Source organism: Delphinus delphis, chromosome 1, assembly GCF_949987515.2.
Source record: "Delphinus delphis chromosome 1, mDelDel1.2, whole genome shotgun sequence".
NCBI classification, from domain to species: domain Eukaryota; kingdom Metazoa; phylum Chordata; class Mammalia; order Artiodactyla; family Delphinidae; genus Delphinus; species Delphinus delphis.
The window spans coordinates 110,200,198-110,209,971 of NC_082683.1; the positions used below are offsets into that span (position 1 = coordinate 110,200,198).

The 9,774-nt window shown below is 39.4% G+C and overlaps 1 protein-coding gene across 1 annotated transcript; it reads left to right on the forward strand.

Annotated features, from left to right (window-relative positions):
* The first annotated feature begins 1,270 nt into the window (after window positions 1-1,270).
* On the forward strand, window positions 1,271-1,837 carry LORICRIN (loricrin cornified envelope precursor protein). The gene has a single exon (XM_060007552.1). The coding sequence runs from the start codon at window positions 1,271-1,273 to the stop codon at window positions 1,697-1,699; it is 429 nt and encodes a 142-aa protein (XP_059863535.1). The 3' UTR covers window positions 1,700-1,837.
* Window positions 1,838-9,774: the final 7,937 nt, after the last annotated feature.

Here is a 9,774-nt window from a genome sequence, read left to right on the forward strand (position 1 = left end):
TGCTTTGGGTAAGTGTGGGTTCTACTGGCTCTCATCTTCCCAGCTGGTCTTGCTCAGGCCTGCATGGGCTATGTGGACCAGGGGACAGGTAGGCAAGTCCTCTTTCCTCTTTGGGACCTACAGGACCTCTGCCTTTCCAACTGCATTCATGTTTAGAGGGGCTTCAGACAGGAAAGAGAGCTGAGCTGCTGCTGTGCAGATGGTGTTTCTGATCTTCTGGCCAGAATGTAAATACCACAAAAACAAGATTATCTCCTGTCTCTCTGGCACCCTTGTAAGGGACATGCCCTGTGCCCAGCACAGAGGTGCATTCTGCAGAGATTATCCCAGGCAGCCTGTGAATGGGCTGGATGGGACTTGTGAACTTGTAAGGACTACAGGCTGAATGTATTCTCAGAGAACAGGAAGAATGATTTAGAGAATGCTGCAGAGGGGGAAGGTTTTAGGAGTCATAGGAACCCAATGCCTGTTTTACACAAGATGTTCTGAGAGGGAAATGACTTGTGAGATGTTGGGACACAGTTTCCTCCTAGTTAGGGTTCCCTCAGCCAAGCTTGGGTGTAAGCAAAGCCGATATCTTCTGGTCAGAGATGCTGGTCCAAAGGACCATGGGGGTCCTTCATCTGTTTCCAGACAGGACCATGGGGGAGGCTGCCTTTTCTGATAACTGGTCAGAGATCATGGCTGAGGTCAGTGGAACAGACCAAGAGTTTGAACTAATTCTCTTTTGCAAGGAATGGGATACAACAGCCCTCTGACATTCAGACAAACTTCCCTCTGTTGTGCCAGGGATAGATAAAATCCCCCACCCTAGGTGGAGGTTTGTGGTAATTTTATATTTGCACTCAGAGAATCAGTGTTGGGATCAGAGGAGAACTGAGAAGTGAAATACTCAAACCATCTCATCTTACAGGAAGTGAGGAAACAGGCAAAGTGTGGGTCATTCGCCCCAAGATCACACAGTAGAGGGCAGAAGCAGAGCTGGGAGAGAAAGAGAAATGGGCACCACTAAGTGGGCTATTTAAAACTTGGTAAAGACTTTCGCAGGGGAAACACAACTTTTTTCTAAAAGCACTAATCCTAGGAGTCCCAGCTGAGCGCTCTTCCCCATATCCAGTCAGAGAGAGCTCAAGCCTGGCCCAGGCAGCGCTGCTCAGAAGACGACGGGCGTTGCCGTAGATGCAGCTGCCTCTGCCGCAGCATCCTCTTGCAGCTGGTCCAGTGATGCTCTCTGCTTTCCTTCCAGGTTTCCGTTCCTCCTTAGACAAACATGTCTTGCCAGACAAAGCAGCCCACCCCCCAACCCGCAGTGGGCAGCGGGAAAACCTCTGGCGGCGGCGGCAAATCCGGCGACGGCGGCTCCGGTGGTTCCGATGGCGGCTCCGGTAAAGGCGTCAAGTCCTCCGGGAGCTGTGGCAGCTCCGGCGGCGGAGACCACTCTGCTGGTGGCGGCTCCAGCTGCGGCGGGGGCTTCTCCGGGAGCGACGGCTCTGGAGGCTGCAGAGGAGGTTCCGGTGGGAAGAACTCCAGCGGCGGCGGTTCCTCCGACCAGAAGGTCCAGGGCCAGAGCCACGGAGGCGTCTCTAGTGGTGCCTCTTCCGGGGACGGCTCCTCCGGGTGCGGCTCCGGGGGTAGCCAGGGCGTCCCTGTTTGCCATCAGACCCAGCAGAAGCAGACGCCTTCCTGGCCATGCAAATAAGGCCCCCTGGACGCCACGGAGACGAAGGAGCTGGAGGTGTTCTCCGTGGGCGCCGATGGGCTTAGCGCTCTCATGATATTGCACTGATGTTTCTCAACCCCTCACGTCTTCATCCTCCCAAACGAAGCCATTGAGCTCTGGGGCTGCATCTTGTTCTGCAGTTTTCCCTCCTTTGTTTCTGTGCAACTACCTCCCAACCCCACTGCCTCCTCAGTCAATAAATTTGCAATTCATGAGAATTTCTGCGTTTCCAGACATCTTTGTGGCTTCCAAGTTCGTTCATTCCATTCCATTCCATTCCTCTCTTTTCCTCCACCCACTCATCCACAGGGACATTCATTAAACAAATATATTTATTCTATTGGTGGAGAGTGGGTGGATAGGTGGGAGTCATCAGGGGAGGGAGGAATGGCTGGCAACCAAGGACCAAAAATATAAATTCTCTGATTTATGGCTTAAAATCGTGAGGTGATCCCAAAACACAAAGATCCTGGGAGGAGACTTCAATAAACAGCCCCAGGTGGGTTGAGTAGCCACCTTGGGTCTACTCCTTGAGCTCAGTGCTTTTTTAAACAGGGCTGCCCTGTACCTAAGGCAACTAGAGAAAGAAGAACAAACAAAACCCAAAGTTATTGGAAGGAAATAAATCATAAAGATCATAGCAGAAATAAATGAAACTTGAAAAAAAATAGAAAATATCAATGAAACTAAAAAGCTGCTTCTTTGAAAAGATAAACAAAATTGATAAACCTTTAACCAGATTTACCAAGAAAAAAAGAGAGAGGGCCCAAATCAATAAAATCAGAAATGAAAAAGGAGAAGTTACAACCGACACAAAGGATCATAAGAGACTACGACAAGCAACTATATACCAATAAAATGGACAACCTAAAGGAAATGGACAAATTCATTAAAAAGTACAATCTCCCAAGACTGAACCAGGAAGAAATAGAAAATATCAACAAACCAGTTACCAGTACTGAAATTGAATCAGTAATTTTAAAACTCCCAACAAACAAAAGTCCAGGACCAGATGGCTTCACAGGTGGATCGAAGAGTTAACACCTATCCTTCTGAAACTGTTCCAAAAAATTGTAGAGGAAGGAATACTTCTGAACTCATTCTATGAGGCCACCATCAGCCTAATACCAAAACCAGACAAAGATGGGCTTCCCTGGTGGCGCAGTGGTTGAGAGTGTGCCTGTCGATGCAGGGGACACAGGTTCTTGTCCTGGTCTGGGAGGATTCCACATGCCGTGGAGCGGCTGGGCCCGTGAGCCATGGCCACTGATCCTGTGAGTCCAGAGCCTGTGCTCTGCAACGGGAGAGGCCACAACAGTGAGAGGCCCACGTACCGCAAAAAAAAAAAAAAAACAAACAAAGATTTCACCAAAAAAAGAGACAATTACAGGTCAGTATCACTGATGAACATAGATACAAAAATCCTCAACAAAATACTAGCAAACTGACTCCAACAATACATTAAAAGGATCATACACTATGATCAAGTGGGATTTATCCCAGGGATGCAAATATTTTTTAATATCTATAAATCAAACAGTGTGATACAGCACATTAACAAATTGAAGAATAAAAACCATATGATCATCTCAACAGATGCAAAAGCAACAGAAACTAACACACCATTGTAAAGCAATTATACTCCAATAAACATGTGTTTTAAAAAACTGCAAAAAAAGCTTTTGATAAAATTCAATATCCATTTATGATAAAAACTCTCCAGTAAGTAAGATAGAGGGAACATACCTCAACATAATAAAGGTCATCTATGACAAACCACAGCTAACATCATACTCAATTGTGAAAAGCTGAAAACATTTCCTCCAAGATCAGGAGCAAGACAAGGATGCCCCCCTCACCACTTTTATTCAACATAATTTTGGAAGTCCTACCCACAGCAATCAGAAAAGAGAAAGAAATGAAATGAATCCAAATTGGAAAAGAAGTAGTAAAATTGTCACTGTTCTCAGATGACATGATGCTATACATAGAAAATCCTAAAGATGCCACCAGAAAACTACTAGACCTCATCAATGGATTTGGGAAAGTTGCAGTTGCACCAAAATATGGTACTGACACAAAAACAGACATATAGATCAATGGAATAGGATAGAAAGCCCAGAAATAAACCCACGCACTTATGGTCAATTAATCTACAGCAAAGGAGGGAAGAATATCCAATAAAGAGACAGTTTCTTCAACAAGTGGTGCTGGGAAAACCAGACAGCTACACGTAAAAGAATGAAATTAGAACACTCGCTAACACCATATACAAAGATAAACCCAAAATGGATTAAAGACCTAAATGTAAGACCAGATACTCTAAAACTCCTAGGAAAATGTAGGCAGAACCCTCTTTGACATAAATCACAGCAATATTATTTTAGATCCATCTCCTAGAGTAATGGAAATAAAAACAGAAGTAAACAAACGGGACCTAATTAAAATTAAAAACTTTTGCACAGCAAAGGAAACCATAAACAAAATGAAAAAATAAAAGAAAACCTATGGACTGGGAGAAAATATTTGCAAACTATGCAACCAACAAGGGCTTAATTTCCAAAATATACAAATAGCTCATACAGCTCAATATCAAAAAAAACAAACAACCCAATCAAAAAATGGGCAGAAGACCTAAACAGACATTTCTGCAAAGAAGACATACAGATAACCAACAGGCACATGAAAATATGCTCAACATCACTAATTATTAGAGAAATGCAAATCAAAACTAAAATGAGATATCATATCACACCAATCAGAATGGCCATGATCAAAAATTCTACAAATAATAAATGTGGAGAGGGTGTGGAGAAAAAGGAACTTTCCTACACTGTAGGTGGGAATGTAAATTGGTACAGCCACTATGGAGAACAGTATGGAGGTTCCTTAAAAAACTAAAAACAAAGTCACCATATGATCCAGTGATCCCATTCCTGGACATATATCTGGAGAAAACTATAATTTGAAAAGATACATGCACCCCAGTGTTCACAGCAGCACTATTTACTATAACTAAGACTTGGAAGCAACCTAAGTGTCCATCAACAGATGAATGGGTAAAGAAGATGTATATATACACAATGGAATATTACTCAACTATAAAGAAGAATGAAATAATGCCATTTACAGCAACATGGATGGACCAAGAGATTATCATACTAAGTGAAGTAAGCTAGGCAGAGAAAGACAAATATCGTATGGTATTGCTTATATGTGGAATCTTTTAAAATGATACAAATGAACTTATTTACAAACTAGAAATAGACTCACAGACGTAGAAAACAAACTTATGGTTACCAAAGGGGAAAGGGGGGGAGGGATAAATTAGGAGTTTGAGATTAAAATATACACACTACTATATATGGAGTAGATAACCAAACAAGGACCTACTGTATAGCATAGGGAACTATATTCAATATCTTTTAATAACCTATAATGGAGAAGAATCTTAAACAGAATATGTATATGTATATATATATATATGTATAACTGAATCACTTTGCTGTACACCTACAACCAACACAACATTGTAAATCAACTATATTTCAATAAAAAATTTTTTAAAAAAGGGCTGCCCTGGAAAGATGTGCTCTCTCATAGTCCACAGCCTAGTCTGCAAGTTCTAAAATCAGGTGCTGCACATTAGAAGCAGCTGATGCTAACCAGACTCACAGAAGAAGGAATAGTCCTATCAGATAGTTATGAGCCTCTACATTGTGTAAGACCCTTTTCTAAGTACCTGCAGGGACAGGAGGAAGTAAAGGAGCTATTTTCTGCTCTCTTGAAGGACCTTCACCCAACTTGGGAAAATACAGCATAAGTGTATGAGATGTTAAACACCAGCACCAGAGAGTTCATGAGGAAACACAGGTAGCATTCCAATTAACAAGGAAGAAGCTACAGTTGCTCTGTTAATTGCATAGCCCTCAAAAGAGATGTAAAACATCAGCCTGGTCAGGAACTCTGCAGGCCCCGTTTCATAACCTAATTCTACCAGCTCTAGGTAAATGTTAACATTGATTTACTCAAAGCAAAACACCTCCTATCTCAAAAAACCACAGTACTCTCCCTATCCAGTCACTGCTGGAGACAAAAACACAAAGTATTCCTCCCCAATTTTTCCATTTGTAGAGTCACCACACCTTCATCACTTTACAGCAGTAACTTACAGAAATCAAAACAGCAGCCTTAAAGATCTTATAGTCCATGCACTGTATTATTTTTATATTTTTTAAATGAAAGTAGGACTTTTAGTTTTGTACCAGATAGAGTAGATGCATTTCATTCTATTGCCCCTGCTTAGTATAACTAAAATATCTGGGCATAATATATAACACAAATATAAGCAGAGTCTGGAACTGTGGAGAGAAGAAGGCAGACTAGCTAGAGTTCTCAGAACTTGAGGATTGACACTGTGGTAAGTTCCCTGCGTTTTCTTTTTGCCTTCTATATAGTCCAGGTTGAGCTCTACAAAGTCTGCAGCCAAGAAATACCAACAGGTACAGGCAGAAAGTAGCCCCAAGAATACCTGCTTTCTCCATTCAAAGGACTGAAAAAGAGGTGACCTGGCAAGGCAGAAATTTTTTTGACAATATCCATCCTACTTTAGCCAGCCATCTGAGAAAAAAAGATTGGGAATATTAGACTTCCACCTGTACCCAGTGGAGAGTAAACACCACCACCACCCATACCTCACTGGTGCAGTATTAGCAGAGGGAGGCCTGCTGTAATAGAAGATTTGAATAAGATCCAGAGTCTTATAACACAATGCCAAAAATGTCTAGCACACAATCAAAAATTACTCATCAAGAACCAGGAAAGTCTCAACTTGAACAGGGAAAGATACTATCGATACTAACACTGAAATGATACTAATTGGGGGATTATCTGAAAGGGATTTTTAAAGATAATATTACAAAAACAAGAAATTACAAACACACTTGAAACATGAAAAAAATACAAAGCTTTGCCAAAGAAATAGAAGATACAAAAAAGAATCAAGTAAACATCTTTAGAACTAAAAAATGTAGTAGCCAATTGTAGAATTGAATTTTAGAATTGAAAAATATAAGTCTCACTGGATAGGCTCAACAGCAAAATGGAGATGACAGAGTAAAAGAATCAGTGATTTTTCCCCTGAGTGTAATATGTTCCTTTTCTCTGACTGGTTTTTAAATGTATTCTTTTCATCCTTGGTTTTCAGTAGTTTTGACTAAAATAGGCTGAATATCATCTCCTTTGTATTTGTCCTGAATGGCATTCTCTGAGTTTCTTTTACCCGTGGTTTGATGTGTTTCATTAATTTTTTTAATATTTTTAACATTATCCCCTCAAAGATTTATTCTTCCCTTTCTCCCTTGTCTCTTTTCCTTTCTTTCTGGGACTCTACACATTTGTTGGCTGATTTGATATTGTCCACAAGTCTTAAACACTTTGTTCTGTTTTATTCATTCTATCTTCCTCTTCTATTTCAGTTTGAGTAATTTCTACTTACCTTTCTTTAAGTTCCCTGATTCTTCTGCTAAATTCAGTCTTCTGTAAAGCTGATCTACTGAATTTTTCATTTCAATATGGTACTTTATATTTTAGAATGCCCATTTGTTTCTTTTGTAAGGAACCCATTTTACTACTGAGATTTCACATCTGATTACCTATTTTGACCACTTTTTCCTATCTACTTTTTATCATACAGCTAACTGTTTTAAAGTCTGCTAACTCCACCCTCTGGTCATCTCTTGATCTGCTTTTTTGGGGGGTGGCGGATGAGAATACATGTAGTAATGTTGAGAATTTTGGTTCTACTTTCTTTCTCTAAAAGACTGTTGATTTTTGTTCTGGCAGGCAATTACATTACTAGCAGATCACCTTAATTTTATAAGCTGTTTTCCTTGCATTATAGTGGTTTTTTTATGGGGAAAATATATACATTTTTGTTTTCTTTTTAAGAATTGTTAAATATTTCATATATTCAACAGGTATTATTGTATAGTTACAATCTAAAAATAATAATAAAATTAATACCTCAATTATTTAATATACTCAACACACATCTGAAGAAATAGATAATTACCAGTAGTGTGGAAGCCTATTGGGTGCCTCTTCCCAGTAACAGCCTCCAATCTCACTTCATCCTAAATTTAATAAAATCATTTCCTTAACTGTTAACTGTATGTGTAATATATACCTAAATCATATGTTTCATTTTAAGCACATTTTTATATTTATATAAGTAGATTCATACTTTATGTTATCTTCTATGACATGCTTATTTCACTCAACATTAAGTTTGGGGGATTTTTAGTTATTTTTTTTAATTTTTGAATTTTATTTTATTTATTTTTTTATACAGCAGGTTCTTATTAGTCATCCATTATATATACATCAGTGTATACATGTCAATCCCAATCTCCCAATTCATCCCACCACCACCCCCAGCCCTGCCACTTTCCCCCCTTGGTGTCCATACGTTTCTTCTCTACATCTGTGTCTCACTACCTGCCTTTCAAACCGGTTCATCTGTACCATTTTTCTAGGTTCCACATATATGCATTAATATACGATATTTCTTTTTCTCTTTCTGACTTACTTCACTCTGTATGACAGACTCTAGATCCATCCACGTCTCTACAAATGACCCAATTTTGTTCCTATCCATGGCTAGTAATATTCCATTGTATATATGTACCACATCTTCTTTATCCATTCATCTGTCGATGGCCATTTAGGTTGCTTCCATGACCTGGCTATTTATTGTAAATAGTGCTGCAATAAACATTGAGGTGTATGTGTCTTTTTGAATTATGGTTTTCTCTGGGTATATGCTCAGTAGTGGGATTGCTGGGTCATATGGTAATTCTAATTTTTAGTTTTTTAAGGAACCTCCATACTGTTCTCCATAATGGCTGTATCAATTTACATTCCCACCAACAGTGCACGAGAGTTCCCTTTGCTCCAATCCTCTCCAGCATTTGCTGTTTGTAGATTTTCTGATGATGCCCATTCTAACTGGTGTAAGGTGAACCTCATTGTAGTTTTGATTTGCATTTCTCTAATAATTAATGATGTTGAGCAGGTTTTCATGTGCTTCCTGGCGATCTGTATGTCTTCTTTGGAGAAATGTCTATTTAGATCTTCTGCCCATTTTTGGACTGGGTTGTTTGTTTTTTTAATACTGAGCTGCATGAGCTGTTTATATATTTTGGAGATTAATCCTTTGATTAGTTTGAAAATATTTTCTCCCATTCTGAGGAATGTCTTTTCATCTTGATTGTACTTTGCAAAAGCTTTTAATTTCTATTAGGTCCATTTTTAATTTTTATTTCCTGTACTCTAGGAGGTGGATTAAAGAGGATCTTGCTGTGATTTATGTCAAAGGGTGTTCTTGCTATGTTTTCCTCAGAGAGTTTTATAGTGTCCAGTCTTACATTTAGGTTGCTAATCCATTTTGAGTTTATTTTTGTATATGGTGTTAGGGAGTGTTCTAATTTCATTCTTTTACATGTAGCTGTCCAGTTTTCCCAGCACCACTTATTGAAGAGACTGTCTTTTCTCCATTGTATATCCTTGCCTCCTTTATCATAGATTAGTTGACCATAGGTGCCTGGGTTTATCTCTGGGCTTTCTATCCTGTTCCATTGATCTATATTTCTGTTTTTGTGCCAGTACCATACTGTCTTGATTCCTGTAGCTTTGTAGTATAGTCTGAAGTCATGGCGCCTGATTCCTTCAGCTCCGTTTTTCTTTCTCAATATTACTTTGGCTATTCGGGGTCTTTTGTGTCTCCACACAAATTGTGCAACTTTTTTTCTAGTTCTGTGAAAAATGCCAGTGAGTTTGATAGGGATTGCATTGAATCTGTAGATTGCTTTGCGTGGTGTAGTCATTTTCACAATGTTGATTCTTCCAATCCAAGAACATGGTATATTTCTCCATCTGTTTGTATCATCTTTAATTTCTTTCATCAGTGTCTTATAGTTTTCTGCATACAGGTCTTTTGTCTACATAGGTATGTTTATTCCTAGGTATTTTATTCTTTTTGTTGCAATGGTAAA